The sequence below is a fragment of the Hippocampus guttulatus genome, chromosome 9 (assembly GCF_054856545.1).
Source record: "Hippocampus guttulatus isolate MCC_2025c chromosome 9, RoL_Hgut_1.0, whole genome shotgun sequence".
NCBI classification, from domain to species: domain Eukaryota; kingdom Metazoa; phylum Chordata; class Actinopteri; order Syngnathiformes; family Syngnathidae; genus Hippocampus; species Hippocampus guttulatus.
Window position 1 is genome coordinate 5,877,168 of NC_141269.1, and position 26,357 is coordinate 5,903,524.

General features: G+C 43.0%; 1 protein-coding gene across 5 annotated transcripts; it reads right to left on the reverse strand.

Moving 5' to 3' along the window:
- On the reverse strand, positions 1-25,875 carry LOC147200043 (protein kinase C beta type). Of its 5 annotated transcripts, none has more exons than XM_086120510.1 (18): positions 25,207-25,875; positions 23,932-23,963; positions 14,454-14,536; positions 12,024-12,138; positions 11,199-11,327; positions 10,593-10,749; positions 10,322-10,456; positions 10,143-10,239; positions 9,828-9,971; positions 9,562-9,735; positions 9,389-9,480; positions 8,869-8,931; positions 8,638-8,776; positions 8,484-8,564; positions 8,287-8,394; positions 7,522-7,662; positions 728-3,470; positions 1-544 (listed from the first exon to the last, which is right to left on the reverse strand). In XM_086120510.1, exons 1-17 carry the CDS (start codon positions 25,368-25,370, stop codon positions 3,318-3,320), a joined length of 2,007 nt encoding a protein of 668 aa, XP_085976636.1. In that variant the 5' UTR covers positions 25,371-25,875; the 3' UTR covers positions 1-544; positions 728-3,317. The 5 variants fall into 5 exon arrangements, with proteins under 5 accessions (XP_085976636.1, XP_085976639.1, XP_085976637.1 ...); XM_086120513.1 differs by having other exon boundaries at positions 12,024-12,135; positions 25,207-25,872; XM_086120511.1 differs by having other exon boundaries at positions 1-3,470.
- Between the last annotated feature and the right edge of the window lie 482 nt (positions 25,876-26,357).

The window sequence follows — 26,357 nt, forward strand, 5'->3', positions numbered from 1 at the left end:
TCAGAGGCAGAAAACTCGTCATACTTTTAATGTCGATGCCTAGCGCGCAGGTAACGATGGCGCATGCAACATGAGAGTAGCAATTGTTACACAGGTCAGTTGATATAAAAGTCATCCAACTCTTCCTCTTGCCTTTTGCATAGTAGACATCAATGTTCCCCGCATTTTTTTTTTCTTCTTCCTCTGCTCAAAACGGTCACTGATGGGAAAGTGGGGGCTCAAAAACGACTTAAATAATCAATGAGAGCTGCAAGCCGAGATGATGAACGGACCTCTCATAGCTCCAAATCGGCTAAATGACAATCAAACTTTGTGGCCGTTCTCCCCCTACTTTCAATAGTAAGCCTCCATTTTCGCATCGCACATCTGTCTACAATACCCGCTTCCGATCGGGGCACGTTTTGGGTGAATTGGTTAAAGTTTGTCAGACGTCAAGCCCTGGAAGTAAAATTCATTTTCAACAAGGATAGATGCATTTACAAAAGTGAGTGAGAATTCAGTTGATTCCTTCAAACGAAGCTCCGAAAGACAATTCCCAGAAGGCCTCTTATGGACTTATATCGTATGGAAGTACATCTGTGCCAAGTTTGAATTTCTTAAGACTTCTATCATTATATATATATTTTTAGATGTTTTCTTCTTCTACACCAAATTTTTTGATGGGGGGGGGGGGGGGGATAAGGCCCGTCCGATTTAGTCGGCCGATGATAGCTCTTTTATAATCGGCAGATTTTAGCCAATTGTTCTTCCCTTTAAAAAAATAAATAAAAGATTAAGGCTTTAACACAAGACAACATAAAACAAAGATAATGGCATTCCAACATTCCCGCCTCCCAAAATTGAAAATCGGTTGATTTTTTTCATTTATTTATTTATTTTTTACTAACCAATTTTCCTTTTTGTTCTTCTAGTTAAAATAATTTAATCAGCCGTTTAATCAGTTATCGGAAATTTACAATGCCAAAAATCGGAATCGGGCCTTAGCCCAAAATTCTATTTGAACTTCACTCAGAAATTCAAAAGCAGCACTTGGAGCTCTAATAAAAATAAAATAAAATAAAAAGCAGGTAGTGCTCGGTGCTGTTATGAAACCAGTCAAAACGGTCGAGGAGGTGTTTGTGAGAACAACTTCTCACTGGAGTCCATTCTTATTTACACATGCACCGAAACACATACAGAATAATAACAAGTACAACTACTTCTAGATGTTCATTGCACACAATGAATCCCATGAGCTCTTCGTTACTGACTGGTCAGTTGTGTCCAAAAAGTTTTTTTTTAAAAACGGATCAATGAAGTAAAAAATACAATTTGGCATGCATGGGAGGAGCTGCACCACAAAGACAGTTTTAGCACTATAGGTGAGCGCATATACTCGCCAGAGAGGAGACGAGAGATGGAAGGTGGTGTGACTTCAAGAACCCTTTTCTGGGAAGAGTCACTTTTGCATTTGTGAGCCTTTTTCACATTAAATCAAGCCATCGCCTCTGCTCACAGCCGCCGCGCGGGGAAAATACCCGAATATACCTAGGGAAGAGCCAAATTACCCTTGATAAAATTTGCTGTCACAGGAGCTCGGGTGAGCAAATTCTGTCCGAATTATTTTTTATTTTTTGCTTTTGCTTTTGTGTGGGGGAGACATTTATTCCAGAAGGAGCAGCCTCAACAAGGGTTGTTTCAGAGCGTGGAGAGTTCACCGGAAGTGACATCAGGCGGTGTTCCAATACTTTTGACCACTAACCACAATTGCGGGTGATGAGGAAATTGCTTTAGTAGTTCAATGTGGTTAACAAGCCATTGGCAAATTGACAATGAATCAATTATCACATTAATAAGCAGTGTTATTCTGACTTTTTACCAATATTAAACATATATCAATATCCAATAACACCATTTTCTTAATGAACATTTGGGCCAACTACGCTACTGTACTTTAATTACGTCATGATAGTGGTACTCGCGGAGCTCAGTAAATTCTTTTTTTAGGTGGTAAAAGTTTGACAACCACCGCTTTAAAGAATGAACTGCTTGCACATTCGATAAAACTGACAGCATTTGAATTACTGTTGTGCTCGTCTTTCCCTTATTTCCAATGGGGGGGGGGGGGGTCTCTTTGAAATGACACGCAGGAGGGTGTAGCCAATCTAAAGCGATTTCAATAAAAGTAAAGCTCATCGAGTAAGAGCGCAGGCTGTCTGATGCCACCGCGAAAAAGAGCCCATTTGGAAGACAATACATGCTATTTGGTTCAGGATGAAAATCCGGACCACCCCGTTCCCGTCCCACCCCGCGACTACGTGCTGCACAGACACATCCATGTTTGCATCTGAGTGTGTGTTTTTGTGAGAGCAAATAACATACATGACATTATTGATCATGGAATGTTCATGACCCCACTATGACGAGAAGGAAATAACAAACGTGCCTGGTGCCGGCAGATCAATACATGTACATACGCTGCGATATTGTTCATCGCTGCCCTCCTTGTTAACAAGCTAACACTGAACTCCTGAAAAGTTTTTTTTTTTTTTTTTTTGGTACCTCCGCCAAGCACAAAAGTGAAAGGTTTTGATTTGTATTTATTTATTTTTGCCCACTTGTTGGTTTTCACAATTGTACAAAAGTTACATGAGCGATTTCCACAAAATCTGGTGGGCAGGAAAAGGATGCGATACCTTTCGGGAGAATTTGGTTCGTGGGATGGAGGCAAAAATTTCCGATTTTGATTCATGAGAATGACACAATCCCACAGTCTAAAAATAGTTCAATTACTCGTCAAAAAGGGACCAACTGCCACTTGTGCCAATATGAACCAAGGTTTTGAGTTATTCATTCAAGCCCAAAAAGCGTGGCTTTTGTGACTTATTCATTTGAGCTGACATTTACATGAGTTAAATGACTAATCCAAAAAGTTGAATGAAAAACCGAAACAACTTATTTAAAAAGCTTGGTATGAAACAACAACAAAAAAAGTTGCCTTGTGGGTTGTTAATTCACTTTATTATTCATTTAACTCAAAACGTTGGGACAAATGAAACCCATAAAAGGAACACGAGGCAACCTGACAATTTTTTATGCACTTTAGTGAACCGTTGTGTCTTGGCGGAGGTCTGCGCTCTAATTAAGTGGCACGTGTTTGTTTTTCTACAGCGTTCTAAAAGATTTGTCCTTCTGTAGGCAGCCCTCACTTGAGCAGCCTTACGCCCTGCGTTTGTGGGGGGTGGAGTCCGGTTTACGAGACGATTGAGACGTGACAAGATGACGGAAAGACACTGCAGGTCTGTTCAGGTTTTGGTGTGGTTTTTAAATCCCCCCTTTCACACTTGTATAACAAACTCGGGGTTGGTGTAGGAGAAGCCTTGAAATTCGTTCTGGTCCAGGTTCATGATGAAGAGTTTGTCCGTCGGCGTCAGCTCCACCGCCATCTTGGTGAATTCCTTGTCGAAGTTGCCCACGTCGCGGCGGGATTTCTGACACACAAAGAAATAATTAACAAAAGTTAAAAATTAAGGATTTCGAGCAGAGTTTTTAAAAAAGCACAATGAGTCACAACAGGAAACAGAAGTTCCATTTAAGCACAGCGATGAGGGAGAAAGGGAAAGTCCACTTTATAAGCACAAAGACATTTTTGATTCATGGTCTGCAGGGGTGGGACGCAGTAAACGTCACCTTTTATTCTTCAAGTCCTACAATAGTTCAACAACATTTAAAGTTCTATGGATTACGGTCGATGAATTGCCCATTAATTGAGAATGGGCAACCTCGGCACCTTCTATGTCTGTATTATATTGCCCCCAGGTGTCACGGCGCACACATCAGCGGGAGCAGCACAATATCTTTAATTCAATACATTCTTTTAAATTATGTAATTACTAGATTTTTTTTCATAAAGTGCAATAATCTGAAGTGGCATTTTTCTTTTTAAAGGTGGTAAAGTGGTTCAGAAAATGGATGTATGGAAATGAAGTCAAACGTGTATATATATATACAGTATATATATATATTTTTTTACAATAATTTCTATACATCCCCACCAGTCTAAACAAGGTATTCCGATTAATATTACGTTTGTGGAATATGAATAATATTGAAAAATCCACATGGTTTTATCTATCTCGGGGGCGGCCATTTTGCCTTGTACTGCCACTTGCTGTCCACGGAAAATGACATCACAGGGCCTTACACAAACCCAAAATTGGCTCAGTTTGCAAGAATTCACAGCTCACTAAAACACGGGTTTAAAGGCTCACCTGTTTTTTTGGGTGGGGGGTCAGAGGGGATTGGTCATGTGACATTCACTTGCTGAGCCCTTTGGCACTGTGATGTCATTTTCAGTGAACAGCAAGTGGCAAAATGGCCGCCCCCAGAGATGGATAAAAAGATGCCCAATATTAATCTAAACACTGAGTTTAGACTAGCATGTGCAGATTAAAAAAATTGTAAAGAACATTTTTGATGTTGAAAGACAAAAGTTTTTTTCGGGCAGGGATTAAAAACCTCACCCATTCATTTTGATTGAGAAAGGTGATTTCACAAAACAAATTAAGAATCCCCCAGAACAGATTGTGTCTGATTTTTGAGGTGGCTACTAGGGCATCTCTGTACTTGTGAAGAGCAAGTCTATTCTATTTCAGGAGTGCTTGTGGAGGATTGGGGTCACAATGTGACAGAAACAGAAGCGCCCATACACAGTGCAAACAAACCCGGAATAAAAAAAAAAGACTGAAAAGACCTGCTGACTGAACAGTACAGACCCGAGACAAAACACCTGTGCGGCAGAGAAAAACATTCCGGTACAGACGAGGATCCATAAAACAGATTCCACAACAGGACAGGAGGTGAAGTTGTGAGCGGAGCACATGAAAAGAATAATGTTGATGTTGCCTACCTCCTTTTGTCTCAATTCTTGGCGGCCGGCTTAACTGAGGAAGGAAAACTGGTTCTCATACTCACCACTTGGTTATACAATATTTACGAGGCCGAGTGTTGTTGAACAGTGAGTGTGACGTTAGCACGGATTACCAAGCATTACCGTAAAGTACAATTTCAGTTTACGTCCGCTGGATGAAGTAGTCCCCGTATTTAAAATTGATCTCTCAATTCATGAATTCCAATTTTTTTCCATTTTCTAGTTGTTGGATGTGTGTCACGGCAGTAAGAAGACAGACGCAGCACAAGTGTCCTGGTCGACACCAGTAAGTATATTATTACTTTCCAGTCATACAGAACAATAATACAATCCATAGACGCTTCTTTCTTTCACTCACAACAATTACAATTGATATATTCATGACATTTTTTTTTTCTATGTAGTCCATAAATTGTCACCGTCATTGCATTAAGTGCCCAAGTGTCTTCCCTGGCAAACGCAGTCGCGTGACCAGGTGGATTTGACACAATGTTCAACGCACGTTATTGTCACGCCGAAGACTTTTAGGAGGTTATTGTGTCGTTTGTTCTAACGCGCATCCCCCCCCCCCCCCCCAAAAAAAAAAAAAAGGACGACGGTAACTAAATTGGCACGCACTGGTCTTGACTGCACTCCGGTGATTTTCAGTCGGCACTTTGGCAGCCTCACAGATTCAATACAAGAGCCGTAACCAACATTTGGTCTTGACTGCACTAAGACGATAACGCAACCCGATGCGGTGCAAACTATGACAATAAATTGTTCGATTTACACCTCCCTGACCTGTCATACCTAATATTTTGGTGTCTATGCCTAAAATCGACTATCGGGAAAATTAACAGCTAATTTGTAAGAAAAAAAATAGATTAGGGGCTTTCTGAATGCCATTTTTGTATTGAGCAGAATAACAACGCTGACATCAATGTCCTTCTTGAGACCGAAGATTTTGCCTCAGTGGTTTTAAGAAGTCAACAATTGATATTCGATATCATTCTTCATGACCAATTCATTGCTTATGAAACCCATCCCGAGTATGGAGGCGGGGTGGGGGTCACTCGTCATCATTCGAACGATCCTTGGAGGGTGACTGATGGGTTTTTCTCCATACACAGGAAATAAATATGCTCATCAGTTGCACTGACAGGGCATGAATACGCAAGGTAAACCGAGAGGCTCATTTCATTAATCACGTGGTGGCTTTCAGTGAATAACTGCACTGTTGACAGAACTGGAGCCAGTTGAACTGCTATTATGAATCTGAGACTTCTCAACATTTGCATATACTTGCGCTAATTTCTATCATGTAAAAAGGAATCGTGATACTTTTTTTTTCTTCCTTCTTTAAAGCAGTTTGTCAATTTCCCTTCATTTCCCCCAAAATGTCCCCTTTCGTAACGCAGCCTGGATATGCAAACGATGGTGATTTCTGTCTCACTATTGCACTGATGCATGTAATGTGTGTGTGTGTGTGTGCGTGTGTGTGCGTGCGTGTGCGCAGCATGGTCAGTGAGTAGCGAAATGATACTCCGGGTTAACAAATGTGAAGCCGTGGAATTCTTCCTGGTCCAAGTTGGCTATAAGCTCCTTATCAGGGGGGGTCAGCTCTGCGGGGTGGCGTGTGAAAAAGCGGTCAAAGTTCTCGGCGTCACGCCCGCACTGCCGTGGAAGAGGGGAGAGAAGAGAAAGAGAGAGAAAATGGAGGGATGGGAGTGAGCGTGATGAGGGATGCCACCAAGGTTATTATAGTTAACGAAAACTGATGAAAATAAACTCAATTTGGAAAAAAAAAGTGGTTAAAATAAACATGAATTTGTTTTTGAAACAAAATCTAAGCTAACTGAAACTAGATCTTACATTTATAAAACCAAATTAAACTAAAAATGATAGCAAAAATTTTGTTTTTATCTTTGTCAATTAATATCATACATATTAAAAAAAGTAATAAAATTCAGTGTTCCCTCGTTTCAAAGTCAAATCTGCATAGTAGGGGTTGATTTTTGTTATTAGATATGATGTTATTTACAGTATGTTTTTTATTTACCGGTACTTTAAAGTACCGGTAAATATATTTAAAAAACGTTTTTTTAAAAATTATTGTACAGTGTTTTGCAATGTTACAGTACTGTATTTTACAGGGGAGGCAGGGCAGGGTGAGCCGCGTCATAGCAAGGGAACACTGTAAAACAAATACTAAAACACAAACTAAACAAACTCAGCATTTTCAAATGAAAAACTAACTTGCTCTGAAAACTGACTGACACTGGACTAAATTTCAAAAAGTCACAATGAAATAAAAATAACTATAATGGAAAATCCAAAACTATTATAACCCTGGATGTGACCCCTTGCAAAAAACAAAAAAACAAAACGCAAACATGGCATCAACCAATGAAATCGCACAGCCTGTGCACAGTGGAGTCCCATTGGTCAAAATATATTAGCCACCACAATGACAACGTGTGAGTGATGTTCCGGGTGATGGTTGGGTGCAGGGAATGAACCGACTTACCTAGCGTTATTACCCAATTGTGTGCGTTATGTGTCAATCACTTCCACGACAGTCAACGAGCCGTCGCGTGTGTACTTGTGTCGTATCTGCGGCACATACTCACAGATTTCGGCTTGAAAGGCGGCTGGACCTCTTTGTTCTCCAGTTTTTCCCAGTCGATGTAACGGAAGAAGGCGTGCTCCTTGATGTCCCTCTCGCCCTCGGGACCGCAGCCCAGACGCTTGCCCGGGTGCTTGGTCATCAGCTAGACAATCACACACACACTTATCAAACTTATATGTAAGTGTGAGACAAACTGTTTGCAACCTTTTCAGAACCCTGACGAAAAACCGCCATTCGCTACGTTCGAAAACACTCACGGCTCAATGAGAATCGGGCCTTAGGCAACGCAATGTTGACGTTAATAGCGATGGTGAAATCAATTTGTCCAAAATCTTGGTTTTTTTGCGCTGTACATTCTTTTAATTATTTTAGTGACTTTTTTGTCTTGACTTTGCTTTTAAATGGAAAGGTAAAAAAAAAAAGAAAGTCAGTGCTTTTGTGTTTTCAGCCATTAGGGGGCGTATTTGCAAGAGTGCTGTTATAGTCTGTTAACTTGGCATCATTGCGGACAAGTGGCGAGCACATCTGCTTCGCAGTGGAGGTTTTGGGGTTCAAATGTTGGCTCTGGTCTTCTAAAAACAGGCGTGTCAGGTTCACTGAAGACTCAAAACTGTCCATGGGAAAATGCATGGATGGATTAAGTGTACAGCAACTTCATTGACGATGCATCCTTTAGCTAACAGTATTTCTGTACATTCAAATTTGATTTAAAAAAAAAAAAAATTATGTGACACATTGAAGCCTATTTGTGCAAAAGTGGTCTCACCCCCTTGCAGATGGCGACAGCTTCTTTGGACATTGATTTCGGGTATGAGACGTGATGCTCCATGATGGACTGGAACAACTCGTCTTCGTCTTCCCCGTCAAACGGCGGCTGAACATCGAAGCATCAACACACGGGAGTATCCTCGTCACCACAGTGTGTTCTTTGTCAAAACAAATTACAGCAGAGAAAATAACGACCTGCCCCGCTAGCATTTCATACAGCAGCACTCCAAAGGCCCACCAGTCCACAGACTTCCCATAAGGCTGGTAGGCTATGATCTGGAATACACAAACAAAGAGGTAAGTCTCGTTTACTGTGGGGAGGAAAAAAAAACGGGTTACGTAAACAGACCTCAGGGGCAATGTAGTCTGGTGTTCCGCAAAACGTCTTGGTGGTCACGCCGTCAGACATGTTCTCTTTGCACATGCCGAAATCGGCGATCTTGATGTGGCCTTCGGAGTCGAGCATCACGTTGTCCAGCTTCAGATCCCTACGGACACACTTGTAGGTGATAAGTACATACTACGGTTCGAGGAGGACTGTGAACGTATGCGCCGTTCTCGGTTGACAAAAACAACTCACCGGTAGACGATCCCTTTGGAGTGGAGGAAGAAGAGGCCTGTGGCGATCTCCGCTGCATAGAATCTGGAAAATGGAGACAGTTTGTTCCCCAATGCTTTTGTATTGATATGTCGCCGCAGTGTGTACGTCACATGAGGAGGATGGAGTCATGTTTTCACCTTGTCATACTGGTCAGTTCAGGACTTGGTGGCGGCTGAGGGTTTTTGCGTGTGGTTAGGTTTCCAATTGCCACATACACACAGTGTAGTTTAAAAAAAAAGTGTTCCCTCTTATGACTAAAAATGCTTTTATTATCTTTCTGTATTGCTTGCTCCCCATAATTCTTCCTTGGAGTATTTGGCAAAAGCAGTGATGATATTTTAAATTGTGAAAAAAAAGTACAAAATGTTTATGGGACTTGCAGTTGTTAAAGAATCTCAAAATGTTCCATTTCAACATGAGGTGTACAGTTCATAAAGGTTTGTTGACAGCGATTTTTCCATTCTGTGCTATGGGAACATCCAAGGGCTAAGTTACTCACACTGCATGAGGCTCCTTAAACTTCCCGACCTGTTGGATCTGGTACATGAGGTCCCCTCCATTAATGTACTCCATTACAAAATACAGTCGGTCCTGAAAGATTTAAAAAAAAAAAAAGGTGATCAGCAACCGACCTCCAAAAACGGTGACCTTATTCCTGACGCTCTGTCCTACCATCGTCTGGAAGCAGGAATGCAGTTGTGTGAGAAATGGTGGCTTTCCAGAAAGAGCGAGGACCCGCTTCTCAACCATGGTGCACTCCACGTCGTCATCCTGGATCACCACGTCTTTCTTCAGGATTTTGACAGCATACAACTCCTCAGTACCTTTCCTTTCAGCCAGCATCACCTATTGCAAGCCAGAGGATCAGAAAATATGTGTTCAAAGGTTAGTTTCGCCTTCAGCTTTCCGGTTCTCCTTCTAGGAAGTACAGAGTGTACCTTGCCAAAGCTGCCCTTTCCTAGAACCATTATGAAGTTGAAGTCCGAGAGCTTGATACGGTCCTGGTTGCCGTTGCTGTCATACTTGCTGATGGACAACGACGAAGAGGAGTCTGACGGCTTCCCCGGACCCACTTTTGCCCTCTGCAAAGGAAGAAAATGGAGGAGATTTAATGGAAGAGCTTTTGGGGACCAATCTACTCCGAAACAGGAACTGCAAAGTCAGCCAGAAATATAAAATTCCCCAATTCCAATTTAGACCTGAAAAAAGCATTTTAGATTCAAGGATGCAATGTCTTCACGTGATCAACTCACTTCAAACTTTTGTCGAAGCTCCTCATTGCCATCTTCACCGTCAGGCTGGACGGGAACATTAAAATATTCTCCTTCCTCCTGGGACAGAAGCTTAAACCTTGGGTCGAGGTCGGATACTCGTCAATACAGCCGCCGTAAGCAACAAAATTATAGCAAGCTGGCGCACTTTCCCATCTTACCATCCGTCGATCCCTTGTTTCTGCAGCTCCGAGATTCCGAAGGACAGCGAACCCATGAAGTCGTTCCTGCTGGTCAGGTCCCAATCCCAGATCTCTACGGACAGACGGCGGTCCTTGTCGCTTTCTTTCAGGTTGCTGAGGGAGGAGAAGATATAGAAGCCATGGTGAGGAACGAATTCTGATACTTTTCAAACTTGGTGGGGGAAAAAAAGCGTAACTAAATAAAAATGCGATTCTTTGGTTGTACAGTCTGGAGATGAAGATGTCTCACAAAGTGAAGGTCTCGTTCCAGGTCGGGTTGAGGCAGCATTTCATGGTCTTGGTCTTCTGCTTGCTCTCACTCTTGGGGTCGGGGATAAGTTTGAGCTTCACGTAAGGGTCTGACAGGCCGTTGGGATCCATGGGGACCAAGTTCTTGGCCTCTTTGACTGCGGGAAAACAAGAACGGGATGTGGCTTTACACATAATTGGACAAAATTGCAGTGTACTAATAGAGATTTAGTAAACACGGCGTGTAGTTCATTTTTTAAATTATTATTTATAAAAAAAATTAAAGAAATAAAGCACAGCGCCTCTGCTCCGGTCTGCCCCTAAATTTCCCTGGCTGCTTTGGACAACACTTAACAACAGTTTAGCTTGTGCTCCATAATCAATGCACAGCTGTCTGAGCGAGACAAAGCTGGTGCGTGGACAAATGTCCAACAGGCCATGTAGGCCAATCGTTGCATTATTGATCAGCTAATGGTCTTTCCAGTTTTGATCTCCGCGAAATCAAGTCTCTCTCTCTCTTTTTTTAAGTGGAGGAAGGTATTTCTGTCCGCCTGTCTATCTATCTCCGTATTGTAAGTGTTTCTGTCCACCGTAGAGCAGCACTTACTGGTGACGGTCAGCGTGTCCTCGGTGATCCGAGCCGAGATCTGGATGCGCCCTCTCCTCTCGGTGTGATCCGTCCCGCACAGGCTCGGGACATTGGCCACGCAGCGCTTGTGGATGTTCATCATGCAGTCTTCAAGGCAAAACACACACACACTCTTTAATGTTTAAAAAATATATATATATATTTTTTAAATCATGTCATTTTGGGAAAAGGTGAAATTGGAGTTTTGGAATTAAAAAAAAAAACAATTGAAGTTGTTTAATTGAAATACTTAAATGGTTTTCCGCAATATTTTTTATTGAGCTGCCTCTGTTTACATAATGACCCCCCCCCAAAAAAAATCTGCCAAATGAGGAGGTAAATACATCTGACGTGTAATTTGGGACTAAATGGAATTCCATAGTTTTTAGTCAGCTGTAATGTTTCAAGGTGTCCACTAGATGTCAGAGTACTCTGACGTAAAAGTTCCCAGCAGATTTGTCCCTCAAGTGTCATTTTACACACGTTGACTTTGTTCATTTTCCTCAAAACACATCAAACTGAATTTGCAGAATTGATTTCGCTGAATTAATCAAGGGAGCGGGGAGGACATTTGGAGGGGAAAAACCTAAAATAAAAAACTCCAAACAAGATACGTATTAGCAGCTCTTGAGAAGAGTAATGCTCCGTCAATGCAGGGGCTTTTAGGTAGCCTGTGGGGGGTAAATTAATTGAAATTGAGGTTTCACAAACCTGTGAAATGAGAAAAACTGAAGCTTTGAGGCCTCGCTCGCCAAACACACACACACACACACACACAGAATATATCAGAGCAGGCATACGTACGGTCACATTTCATGCCCTGGTGTATCAGGCCGTAGAGGAGTGAGCCACAGTGGTCACAGAAGGTCGGACTGGAGTACGTGTGCACCTTAAATTTGTGTTTACTACGAGGATCCTGCTGAGACACATAACAGAAGCAGTTTGGAATTAAACGTCACGGCTGCACGAGGCTCTTGAAGTGACGGATGCATGACTCTGTTACCTGCGCATTTGGAACCATTGGCCCATTAACTTGAAGCGGCCAGGCAGTACACCCCCCCCCCTTTTTTTTTTTTTTACAGCGTGTCTGAATGCGATTTAAAATTGACAGGAAACGGGCATCCATCAAGTTTGTGTGTGAGTGCAAACCAAGGGCCAGTGCTGATATGGCTAATTGTGTTCATAATCTTGAACTCCATCTCACTCAGCACATTCATATGAACGTTTCATTTGAATGCAACCTGAGGTTGTAACACTTGATAATGAATTTGAATCATGACGCGTACGAAGAGGGCAGGGCGGGGGGCGGGGGCAGTGATGCATTGGGCGCTTGGCATGAACTTGAGCGCCTTCTTTTGCATCACTTGTTTATCTGGCGCAAATGCGAGTTATGGATTATTGAGCCAAATGACTTCCCTTACATTTCTAAATCTGACGAGCTAGATATGTTTCCATCCCCTTGAGATGAAAACCATGAAAAGAGAGAAGAACAACAAAAAGAAGCGACTGCGTGGCATTGTACCAGTTTGCTACGAGCGACCCACCGCTACCTTGATTTGATGTGACATCATAGGTCAAGAGGAAAAGGTCCCCTGCTAAACAAGCTGAAAACTGGTTTTCTTACGAGTATAACAGCTGTAGTTTGGCCAAATTTTTATTTTTTTTTGCTTAACTTACCTGGGTTGGGTAAACATACCGAGTGACTGAAGTACAATGGGGGAGATAATTGAGCCGCTGTTAAATGTGTATGCTCAAGAAAAGCACAACTTGAAGAATTTAGAGTTTCTGCTGTCAGGAAGTGTGGGCCAAAATCCCCCTTGGGCGGTGTGCAAACACACCAATTATCAGAAACGTCTCACAGTGGGAGTTGCCAACATCAAGTAATTATTTCCCCATTTCAGCACTCTCTCACCCAAGATAACAGTTTTTTTTTTGTTGTTGTGCGTTTTTAATAAAAAAGGCAAACCTGGTGCATCAGCATTTAGCTGTTGTGCTGTACGCAAATGGAATAACGCTGCCAACAGAGGTGAAATCCGACCAACGTGTGAACGCTTTTAAATCTAGGTTAACTCAACTCAACTGTATTTATAGAGCACTTTCAAACATCCATCGCTGCATACAAATTGCTGTACATGGAGCAATTTAACATTTAGATCATTTCAAAAAATCATTTTTCCAAAATCGACCTCATGTCTGAAATGCGCTATAAGTAAAGCTGCCTTGCCTTGCCTAAAGAAAACTTGCAATTGATTCGGGCTATTCTCTTGATTTTTTGAGTATTGGCGAATACAGAGTCCGATCCGACACCTTGGCAATGCAATGTTATTTAAAAGCGCGTCCAAGTTAAATGTATGACTCAATGCAGCTGCGTAGTCGGAGGATGAGTGGTCGACTCCACTCATCTGTGAACACCACTATTGCTTAATTGCCTTATCAAATGCAGCCATTAGGGCAAAGCTATCCATCCATCCATTTTCCGAATTGCTCATCCCTGTCACAAAATAATTCACACTCATTAAATTTCTATTTGGGGAGGGGGGGGGGTGCGCAGCAAGTCGTTGAAATGTGTCAGATTTGCGAAGGGGCCGCTCTTTGAACTCTGATGACGTCGCTCATTGAGCTCTCGGGCCATATTGCTCCCCGCTGTGATCTGTACGTCTTTTTAGACTTAGTTAAACTTGTAGTATCTTTTAGCTTGTCCCGACCGTCAGCCGTATATGCAAAATGTTTCTACCCCTCACACTGTGTCCCTTTTTGCTGAACGAGTTTGCAGATGAGTACAAAAGCTTGCGACTATTTCGGACAAAAGCTCCAGAGAACATGCACAGACTTCTGCATGAAGACCGCTCTGTTGAAAAGAACTCATTCATTAATATTTTTAGGTCAATAAGAGCTGAAAATCACGTGATCATTTTTCAATCATGTGATCAGATCGGGACAACTCAAACAAGAACACACTGAAACATAACAGAGAATGTAAAGAAATGAACTGGGATTACAAAGTAAATAATTACTATTGCTACTGCAGTATTTTTTGTGTCGGATGTGCACCTTTGAGGGGCGTGGCCTATTGAGCGACATCGGTGTCTCGAATATCCGCTTCTGGGCATGAGTTGTGTGCTGCCGGCAGCTCATTGCGATTGTTTTGTAGTCTCGTATTGACCGTTTTTCCTGTGACTCTCCTTACCCACATGCCAGGTACATGTGGCTGTAGTGCGCATTTGATTGACTTACGTCAGAGGCGGGTCCCTTGTCGGCGCCCGGACAGGAAAAGGTGACAAATTCATGACAGCGCTTGTGGACCACAAAACAGCACACTGCAAAATAGAGAGGAGAGAAATTCCCCCAAAAGAAAAGAAAATGTTACTCGCAATCTAATATCAAGTGAAAATAGAAGACGAATCAATATGCCAATTATGCGCCATTAGTCATTTCACAATAGACCGCTGGTTTTTCGGCGGCGGTTCCGGCTTGCTGTCCCTACCGAGTGCTATATTTAGTTACTCTTTTATTCAATCGCAGCACGGAGCGACAAGTCGAAATCACGCCAGCCAAACACGGAGGCTCACCCTCGTCAAACAAGCCCGCCACTTGTTGATTTGATTTGAGTGAGGTGGGTGGGTGGTTTTTGGAGGAGGGGGTGGGGGGGTCTCTCAGTTCTGAGATGACCGCAAACATGGAACGCACACAGGCACACAGCGGATGAACTGCACAACTTGAAACACTGATGATTTGGAATGGCGGGTATGAAAGCTTGCAAAATATCTTTGTCGTTTGGAGAAGTTGAGGGTGTTGATGTGGCAAAGTAGAAGGAAGCAGCTCACCGCCGTTGGGTCATTGCCGGTAACCCAACTATCAGACCGAGTATCATTTTATTTGCTATTTACGAAGAATTTTGTGAACTATGCCCATCTAACATTGATATCGGGTCTCGGGACATAGTATGGATGATGACATGTTCATTTTTCTTTATAAAAATGAATAGTTACAGTTTAATGCATTTCAAAGGGAGCAGTTCAGGACACCAAATTCTTTCTGGTCATATATCAACTGCTGAGAGCATTTTTGAAATCATTTTTTTCCCTTTTATTTTTATTTTTTGTCACTTCCGACAAGCAAAATGTTTGCCAGCCTTCAAAATGGGCCTCTAGAAACTGGTGAAAGATATATTCAGTTTATTATCGCAACCTTAAAAGCTAAATCGGCCTCCTTTTCAAATCGGAGGTGTGCCAAAGCGTTAAATAAATCAATAAATCAATAAAAAAAAAAATTCCCCTCTCCCTACCCAGCGTTTTTCCTTTCTGAATTCTGATTGTAATTTCCCCATTGCGGGACAAATAAAGGATATCTTATCTTATCTTATCTTAAAACCCTCATTTCAATCATAAATTGTTCATTTCAAATGCCGAACTCAAACCCAACACCTCACTGCTGTTTGGAAGAGTCCTTATCGAAAGCAATCATCTGCTGTGATGATACATATTCGTATCAGGTTGACTTTTCAAGCAACACTGACCAAAATAAGCAGTAAGAAAATGTTGCGACCGCCACAAAGACGTCAGGCGGCGCGTGACATTATCCTTGGGTTTAATCTTAATTATTCACACAGTCGTTACCTTTTCATGAGGGAAACTGGCAGCAGTTTCCAAAGGGACTTAGGACCATCGCGGTGCTATTTCCTGCGTGAGACTTCATTTGTATAATTGCATCGCCAGAGAACCGACTTCTCCACATCAGGGTTGCTACCTTGGAGTCTATTCCAAGTGATTAATAAGCAGAGAACATTAAATACCGTTTGTTCCGGCAACTCGCCATCAAGTCAATTGCATAATAACCATTTCGTGCCGCTATAAATAGGAAGCACTATGCAAATTAAAATGTACACACACAACACAAAGGCCAAGTCTGTGGCCTGGTCACAAGCCAACAAATTCGGATTTTCACCTACTGAAGCCAAATGTGAACGCAGCGAGCTTTTCAACCCCCCCCCCCCCCCCACACACACACACACACAAAAAGAAAAAGCAAACTCACACTTAAATGCCATTTTTTTCGGAAAACATCATCTCCATTTCTGTGGTGTGTAAAGGCCATATTATGAAACTCTACTGCACAATTTCTATTGAACCTAAATCAGCCTCAACCTACATAGAGATTTTTAGGCCAAGGCTGCTTGCCTTAATTGATAGGATAAAATTCCGATCACTCATCAATCGGACAATTAAAGTAAAATAACCCTTTTTGGTCTTTTAATGCTTATACTGCATATATATATATAAGATGAATTAGAGGCGGAACATTGACTGTTTTACAGTTCTTTGTCATCTTGTATTGGTATTTGTTAAACTTTACTACAAAGAAAAATCTGCCAATTTTCGGAAGGAATCAGCTGAACGTCTTTGCTTTATGTTGTAATGTGTAAAAAAAAAAAAAAAAATCAGTCGGAAAAAAATATCGTAATTTTTGGGGAGGTTGTTTGAATGTCACAAACATTATGATTATATGTACAAAAAAAGTCCGGCTGATTATAAACCTAAGTGTATTTCAGCATTATTCCTCTGTCATGAACAGGCGCTTTACAAGGTGATCTGCCAAAAAGTTCATTTTTGTTGAGAGCATTTCTCTCAGCACCACCACCATTATTATTTCTATTATTATTATTTTATGGTCGGCATACGAAACCCCGCATCTGTCCTTCCAAGCGAGCTAATTCAAGGCTCCCCTCTCTCTATAAAAGCTCTGCATATTTGCTTTCAGGAGACCTGTTTTCCCCTGGAAAAAAAAAAGCAAACTTCTAAACCGTAACCACTACAGGCTAGAGTGTTTGTTAAACAGCGTGAAGATGGAGTTGTGTCCATCTGCAGCGCTGCACAAAGCAAACATGCAGCGACTGAATGAAAAGGGGAAGCGCGACAGGAGGGTGAGAGAATGGAGTGGAGGAGTTGGACGTTACAGAGAGACAAACAATGTGCGTATGTGTGTGGACAGGAAGAGATGGGAGCACAGCTGGTTTTTGAGGCTGTCCGAGGTGGCGGACGATTCATACGCGTGTGTTTGCAGCGTTTCAGAAAAGCAGAAACGGAACAGCAAACGGCGCAGCTGTAAGTCGCACTCGAGCCCTTTGCTCATAAATCTTCCTTGTTACACACTCTCACAGTCACACACACACATACAGGCATCCAACAGAAAGACAGGCCGAGTGACCCGCCGCGGAGGTCTTTGCTCTGTTGCCTGGCAACCAAGCGAGCCTGACAGTCGAGCCTACCGGCGCCTCCCCTTTCAGAATGACTGGCAGCGTTCGCAGCAAATCAAAGCATTTTTGAGGGGCGGGGGGCACATTCCTGCAGACATCTGCCAGGAGGAAGCCGGAGGACTGACACTTCACAGTCCTCAAGCCACCCAAACACTTAGAACTCACACTCGAGCCAGATTTACACTGAATAAAGCACATTGAGATGGCCTGATGCTACTTCCGCGGCTTTCGCTGCATCACACTTTGAGGTGATTTATTTTTTGGAAATTGAACCCGGTCGGAAGCTGCGGTGGTTCTCGTTCCCCCAGACGCCGCGGCGTGACTTACGATGCCTGAGAACACTTGAAACCCGCCTCGATTCAGAAGTCAGTGGCTGAACCGGTGTCAGGATTAAGACGCACAGTGTACACTGAAGTTTAGAGCGAACAGTTGGTGACTCCACCGGAGATGCAAATTGCAACTCCGTATTCATCATACGGGTTTGTGGGGAGTGCGCATGCGTCGTGTGAATGCAGGTGGCGCTTTCTTTAAACGAGATCCCGGAAGCGTGTGAGAATAGTTAGTGAACTAATGAGCGTTCAATAAAACTGTTCAGCAGTCAGTCAATAAAGCCCCGCTAGGCCGTGCATCGACACATCTACGCTTGCTTTGCTCGTGGCCTCTCATGCTGTCATAGCAACAAACGAAGGGAGTTTGCAAACTTGGACGCCGGAGAGACGAACGCCTCAGCTAGCTTAGCGCTAGCTAAGACGCGGCTGAATTTAAAACTTGACCAAAAACAATCAAACAAATAAAGAAAAACACTCTGGCTTCTACCAGGGCACGGCGAGGGACTTTGGTGGTTAACGAAAGCTAGTTCAAGCTCAACAAAAAAACATTTTTGTACGTTGACACGTCTGCGTCAACGTTACATCGCCGGTTCAATAGATACGTTTTCAAATAAGTGATTATGAAGCTTTTGTAAAGCACTCTGGACAACCCATGATGTAAATAAAGCTCAGTATAAGTGCACTCCGCTTCACATTTTGCTTAAAACGGAATTTGCCATTTCTTGGACTATGATGTGTTTTTTCGCAAAAAGTACGATCAGGACCACGTTCCAATGAATTCAGAACTTGTTCATTAATGTCAACAGAAATAGCGAAAGGGGATTTGGGGTGAGAGTCCAAGCTCGACGACAAATAATCCATTTCTGGCCATCTTACATCCGTGTATCGCATAGGACGACATTAAGTAACCAGTTGTGTGTCTTCCAGTCGCAGTCTGTCACTGTTCCAGGGCCAAATAGCTACAGGGGCATTACCAAGCTGCAAAAATGTCAAGGGTACAGCCGCAGTTCGTTCGACTGAGGTTACGACCTCGGTGACAAGCCACTAAAGTGAGCCGACGGAATGCAGGCTAACGTGAAGTGAATCTCACGAGCCGTTTTGGCTCTTCAAAAACACAACGCAAAAGGACTTCGAGCTGTCAGAGTAGAAACGAAAATGAAAAGACGTGTGCGAGCATGCTGACTCGCCAACGCGGCACCAAAATGAGTCTGTTTTCAAAGCCAAACTCTGCGATGCCATGCACACCTCACACTCGATGACTTAGACCGGCTGAGCCCCCTGTTGTCGTAGCAGTCACTTACAACAACAACATTATAAACACTGTCAATCAGTCAATGAGCAGGATGAAGTCAGCCCTTGCCTTTTTTTTCCCCAATCAATAACAATTACGCACCGGAACAAGTGTCGAATCTGATACAGTCGTGACAATTTCCGGGATTGTTGGCATTTTGGAAATGAAGAACTCCAGATTTGCACCCCCATCTTGTCATTACTGCCCCCCCCCCGCCAAAAAAAAAGAAAATCAAATCTGTTGCAAATGAGTGGCTGCCAGTGGAGTGCCAAGTGTGAGAACAGCGCCTTGGTCTTCTCAAGTTAACTTTGCGTATTGATGGGAGGAACAATAATTATGGATGAGACCCCAGACTTCAAATGATGAGCTTATTACTGACAAATGGGGGATGTGCAACGTTCGTCAGGGGTGCGGGGAACTGATTAGTGATTCAATGCGTCATCCTGGCTGAAGAAAACTTCTCCTTGGTGGAGGTAATAAAGGAGAAGCATTTCGGCTGACGTGAATTATTGCAGATAAACATATCAATGAAATCATTTCTGGCCTGCTTGGAGGAAGAAATATGCCTCATGAGGTCTACTGTTCTCAAGGATGACATTTTGGACAGCGGCAATTCTATCAAGCAGCCTCGGCTTCAAGGTTGCGCATTCGTCAGCGGCGACGTTAGCCGTCAAACTTTTTATGCGGTGGGCGCGTCATCCAACCCCGCAGCTCTCAGAACTCTTTCCAAACATTGAAGGGGACCTGCAATTGTCATTTCAAGCAGATTACAGACATACAGTGGTACATCTATTTACGAAACAAATTTCAAGATACGAAAGGTAAGAATAGAGTATGGGCTGCTACTCGCATCTATGAGTTTCCTGAACGCAACATACTTATAGCTGCTCTGCCATTGGCTATTACCGAGCATCATCCTGGTATCCTATTGGCGAAGAGGGACTTCCACCGGATGTGTCGATGCAGCGTCCTAGTCGTTCGCCCCTTGGCTATGAGGCATTCCGATCGTTTTACGTAAATGTGAGTCACCCAGAAAAAGTCTTCACCAGTCGGGCGATCGCTCACTATGCTGATGTTTGCCTTGGACATTTTTGAATTATTGTTAAAAGCCGGCAAAAGCAAACATCCATGGATCAGTCCTTTACAAAACGGCAGGCAAAAACCACTTCTGGGAGAGAACATGGGCTAAACAGGGCAGAAAAATGATGAGGACGCAGTTAAAAGTTAAATGACCCTCAATTTTATTCTTTACTCTATTTGTTTTTTGCATTATGCACAACTCTCATTTATTGTGCAATAATGTAACTGTAACATGTATTTACATATATACATATGTTACATATTTTTATGGTTTAAGAAACATTTTTGTCTGAATTTTGGGGCTTTGGAACGAATTAGGGCATTTACATGGAAAACACGTCTCGACTTACATTTTCTACTGAAGAAATTTCTTCCAGAACCAATTAATCTCGTAAGTAGATGTACCACTGTACTGCCAAATCAAGTCAAATTTGAACATTTTCCACCCTCTGATCAAAGTCCGCCAAAGCCTGATTCTCGGATTCTCCTGAACGATAATCCTGTGGTACGCTGTTAAGAGTGACACGGTGCGCTCATCTGTTGCTGCACGTGGCATCAAATGAACGACATACGTCACACACGCCCGCTTTTATGAGTTATCTGCGTAAGGCACAGGATAATAAAATAATAAATGCAAAAAAAGAAAAATGTGTGAAAGGGACTTTCGAACCATTTGAGGACACACGGCTTGAAATGACAACAATAAACACAGCGAACATTGGACTCTTGCTGAGACTATCAGTTGCCCTGAATCTCAACTTTTGCATACTTGACCTTCCTTCTCCTCTATCCCCGTTTGTTTGTATTCTGCTCTACAATTTTGAAATACAGGGAAAAATAAAAATAAAAACAGCGCCGGGCCGAGCAGAACCAAGCCAAGTTTGATGGAAAAGCCTCATCAGTGGTAAGTCATCACTAAATTCTGCGCAATGCCCGCAATGAAGCATATGGTGAGACACTTCCGCAGGAGATTAAGCGAACGTGACTTCCTTTCTCTCCCCCCCCCCTGCCCCCTTTAGTGAACATGGGAATCTACTACCAAACAACCACTTCATCAAAACACATGAAGGACGGACTAAAGGGAGGTATCTTGACCTGCAGAACAGGTATGGAAACACACGAAGAATGCACAGGAGACACCTTTGTCAAACAGGCATCCACACGGGTAAGAACACGTCTACGCCGCGTGTCTGACATTCCTTCCCGCGCTGGCGCTCCTCCCATCACGATAGCACTGCACACGCTTCTCGAATCTCCTTGACGCCCGCTCTTTCTAATTGAAACCAATGCAGGAGCTCGATGCAAAAACGCAGCCTTTCACAAAGACCACAGCGCTCGGTTTTTGATTGCCGCTTGTCAGAGAGGTATTCATTGACGTCATCGATATCGATATTTACTATTGCGGTTGCAGTCTAGTCGATTATCCTTTTTAGCCACACCTATAATGCAACTACGTCTGTGAGGTTGAAACTGCTTAAAAAAAAAAAAAAGCCAACGCAGCTTTAAATAAATTTTGATTTGACAGAATGAGCTGCCCAAAAGCAATGACAAGACGTGTATATAAACGGACCTCAAGATACAGTAAATTCTGTCAATTACGACCTTTACTCCCTGACAATCACTTGCAACAGACAAACCTGTCGATTGTCTGTCACAACTGAGGCTTGATCTACTGCTCGGTCATTGGACCAACGTAGAAGGCGATCAATATTTACATCACAAGCAACCCTACGAGCTGCCTCGGGTTAATTGCTAGTGATCTGCTGGTGGGCAGGAAACTCAACCATCATGCACATGGCACACAACATGAGGTGAACCTGCACCAATGACTTTACAGTCACACAATGAATTTTGTCAAGCATATCAACAATGTTTTTCTTCTCTCGTAAATGATGTATTGATGAGCAGGAAATGTTCATTTCAGATATTTGTGACTGAATTGTGATGAGTGGAAAGGACAGAAAAATCCACTATTCACTTTTACCTCCGCGGTCCGACATTAATGGTGGCTCAATGGCCCTGGGCCGGTATGGCATGTGTCAGGCACCACATACCTTACAGATGCTGGCCTGACTGGGCCAGTGGTGATTTCATAAATAATATGATGATATGCACCGAAGGAAGATATGCGAATCGTGTCATATTGTCCGTTGGATGTTGTATTACTTTTGGTCAAACATCCGTTAACTTAATGGATTGTACCACTCCAACATAGATGCTATCTAGTGCTAGCATTCGCACATCAATTGAGTTTCTCCACATTTATTAGCATTAGCATTTATCTGGTGGACCTAAAAAAAAAAAAAGGGAATAGTTTCATTCTTTGTACAAGTTTAACTGTAAACTTCAACCAAGGTTGTCAATAAACTTCTTGGGGGGAGAAAATGATTTCTAGGTTTTTCTGGGTAAAACGATGCAGGTTATTTTATTAATCATCACTTTGCTGGTAAAAGGGATTTGATTGTCTGTGCCCTTCAATAAATTTGTACACATTATGTGGCAATGTTACGGCAACACATGAGAAATTTGGGTTTGTGTTTTGAGCCCGTGTGCTGATCGGTATGGGACAGAAATGGGACAAGGCACAGCAACAGACTGGCGCGCAACATAGCCGTGCCATACATTAACTTCTCTTTCCTTGCGCAACAAAAATAAACACCACTGCTCGAAATAATACACAACCAAGAAGAAAACTCCACAGTAAAAGTACAAAAAAAAAAGTTGACGGCCATCAGTCGCTGTATTTATGTCATAATATTCACGCCGCCACTCCTCCCACCCAGTTACTCACGAGAACCACCACCTTGCGTAATCGAAAGGAACACAACAAGTACAAATAATCCACAGCTTCAAACGGACACATCCACAGTCTACGCACGATTAAAAACAAACAACCATTAGAAATAATCCACAGCATCAAAAAATAGAAGTCGGCTATGGATTGCTCACGCACAGGCAATGTCCACAACACGTCATACGAACGCTCCTCACCAATGTTTCATGACAACCTACATCTCGCACAATAGACATAAACCAAACTACCGGGGATTAGAAATATCCAACCGCTTCAATAAAAAAAAAAAAAATCTGTGGTACACAGCCTTTGACACACACCCCGTTAGTAATGCGACTGCTCCTCTTGGCAGTCAGTCAAGCTAACTACCACCTTGCACAATAGAAGTAAACAGACAGACTAAAAAAAAAAAAAAAAAGCAAAATCGGGGAAGGTGAAATAACCTCGCATTATAGAACAAAGTGGTGGCACACGTACAATATACAGTACGTCGAGGCTCAAGCACCTCGCAGAGCGGCGGCAGTGAAAGCCACCCGGCGTACGGGAGAGGGAACCACGTCAGAATCTGTCACGGTTTGGTTTCGAATGGCCTCGTGAGAGGAATCGCCACTGTGTTGACATGCTGATGTGGATGCGGGTGTTCGCGTGGAGAAGAGGAAGTGATACAGCAAGCGCGGCAACATTTGCAGGGGCGAATTGAACGGCGTCGTGAAACTCAACACACCCCGAGCCTACCGGCACTCAAAACCCAAGAAGGCGGCGGGGAAACTTCCTAGTCTCGCCTTTGATGTCATCCTACTGCTCATTCATCCCCGTAGGTAAACACCCGCCAACACCGGCACGGTGAGAGCCCAGACGGGAGGTCACGGTGACACAAAGCAGACCTTGAGGCCCACTTAAGACAACAAACCCAGAAGGCACAGACAGCCGTCTTGCAAGTGTTTGTGAATGAACCGTCTCCTTACCTTGGCACTGGAATCCTTGCTTGCCGAAGCCCCTGCGGACACAAGATCAATACGAAAAATGTCATTCCTGGAGAAATTGGAGTGAATGATAAAAATCGGGAACATAAAAGAATAACACTCGGATGTCCTGAATAAATTGAACATTTTGAAGTGAGAATGGTTTGATTGTGGAAGACGGACGTGAAATGTTTAAAGGGGCCGGCCGCGGTAGTCCATTTTTTTCAAGCTCAATTTATGTATATTATTGATTTAAATCAGGAAAATATCAGCTTTTATTTTTAATCTTTCTCAGTTTATTTTGGAGAAATCGGTAAATAACGAACTGCCTCAAAACCCCCCTTTCTGTTCAGCAATGTAGCCTTGCTTCTTCTTCCCGTGTCTTGGTGGGAGGGTTCATGTTTTCCCTCCCCATTTTCCATTGATTAAATATTTATCAATGTTTTTGGGACAACTTTTAGGGTTTCATTGTTTGTTTTTCCCCAAGGCATTATACTTTTACTCAAATTGGTCCATCTTCTGAACTGCTCAGTGATCAGTTATATTTCATTTATTTAGTTAAACTCCCTGATCGGCTCCAAAATCCTGATTATGTAAAACCTAAAAATAGTTGCCTTAAGGTCCTGGATTTTGTATCATTTTGAAGTGAAATATCATTTGTGAATGTTATCATACGATACTGAAATATGTGGGAATATGAAAAATAGTTGCTTGGATTTTGTGATTTTTTTTTTCCAAGTTGGAATTGTTTAAGACAGTTGAGAAATGTCAAATGATGATGTCAGTCTTGAAAATGTCTGCATTCATTTAGGACTGTTGTCAATTGTGTAAAATGTGGAAGGATGAAAAATGTGGTCATTTAGAAGAAAGTGAGAAATAGTCATCCGGAGGGGCCTGAATTTTGTAAATATTTTCAAATTGCAATGGTTTGCATCGTTTGAAAAAGCTGGAAAGACTACCGGTATTTAAAAAGTGCTTTGAATTGTGGAGTATAACAATTTGGGTTGTCATGGACGTTGGGTGAATGCCTTTCAGTATTCACCCACTAATGTGGATTACTCATGACGCATTCAATGACACACATGGGCATGCAGCAGGCCCCCGCGTGCCTGCGGATGGGGCTGCGTGGCGATGCGGCAAAAAAAAAAAAAAAAAAGCAGCCAAGCCGCGGCTGGCAAACGAAGACGTCCCCGGTGCTACGGTCGCGATTGCCGGATTCGGGAAGCACTGCGGCAGCATCAAGTGAATCACCTGTGAAACAACACATGCATCGCTCACCAGATGAAGTCGGTGCAGTGGCTGCAGAAGGTGGGCTGCTTAAAGAAGCGCGCGATGAACTTGTGGTTCTTCACCTCGTGGACGTTCTTCTGGCGGAGGGCGCCCTGGCGAGCGAAACCGCGCGCGCCCTCCGCCACCTCTCCGTCGCTGCCGGGGTCAGCCATCTTAACGAGGAAGCGGCGGAGGTGGTGGTGGTGGTGGAGGCGGCGGTCCGTGCAAGAGGAATGAGGAAAAAGCGGGGGTCCGAAGAGGGGCGCAGCGACGGCGGCGGGGTGGGGGGAGAGCGAGTCGCGGTGCAGGTGTCTCTTCCTCCTCCTCCTCCACCCCTCCTCGTCGTCTTCCCCGCCCCTGCTGTCAGCGTTGGGTCGGTTCCGACGTGTTTTGTGCTCGCTGTTGCTTCTTCCGGCGTGTCGCCGTCGTGCCGCTCGCCTGCTTCCCTGTTGACTGTCAGTGTTTCTGCTTGCTTACCTCACTCGCTCTTTCTTCCTTTCTCTCGGACTGGACTCTCGCTTGCTACGTCGTTCCCTGCGTGCGACGTTTCGATGATACGAACGGCGTGCTATGTTGTTTGTACCTCGACCACGTTCGTAACTCCAATCACTCGGATTTCAAATCCACTTTCCCCATTGAAATGAATGGAGATGCCATTCATCCATTCCAGTCACATGAAAGCACGCCAATTTGTTTGTTTGTTTTTGACAACAAATAGCAGTCTGCAGTATTTTGCACTTTTTAAAAGCATGCTGTAATAATGTACTTAAATATAATCAATATATATATACAGTTGCTTCATGATGTCATGCTCCAAAGGACTGGTATCATTCATTCATTGCAGATAATTACGTTTAGCCTTTTCCGGCATGCCTCCAGAATTTTTTTTCTCATCCAGTACTCGGGGGAGGGGAGGTTAAATGAGTCAAAAATTAAAATCAGTTGTGTTTTAAAGCTCTTTTTCTGTCATTTGGTAAAAAAGTAAAGAAATCTTTGATGGGTTGGTAAGATACTTTTGACTGAAATTTAGCAGGGATACGCTTTTTCCAAGCTATTTTCGTTGTTTTAGATTTAGTTTTATTTTCTTACTAATATTCCACCTGAGCTTTGATCCCATCGGGTCTCTGTTCTCCTTGATTTAGTTAGTTAGTTACCATTAT

Bases quoted from the DNA above. Each gene is read 5' to 3' on its own strand.
- LOC147200043 (XM_086120510.1), bottom strand. From the start codon at position 25,370: ATGGCTGACCCCGGCAGCGACGGAGAGGTGGCGGAGGGCGCGCGCGGT. The intron at 10,240-10,321 runs GTAAGATGGGAA...CCTCGACCCAAG, and splicing joins AAACAAGGGATCGACGGATG to GTTTAAGCTTCTGTCCCAGG. The intron at 9,736-9,827 runs GTACACTCTGTA...GGCTTGCAATAG, and splicing joins GAAAGGGCAGCTTTGGCAAG to GTGATGCTGGCTGAAAGGAA.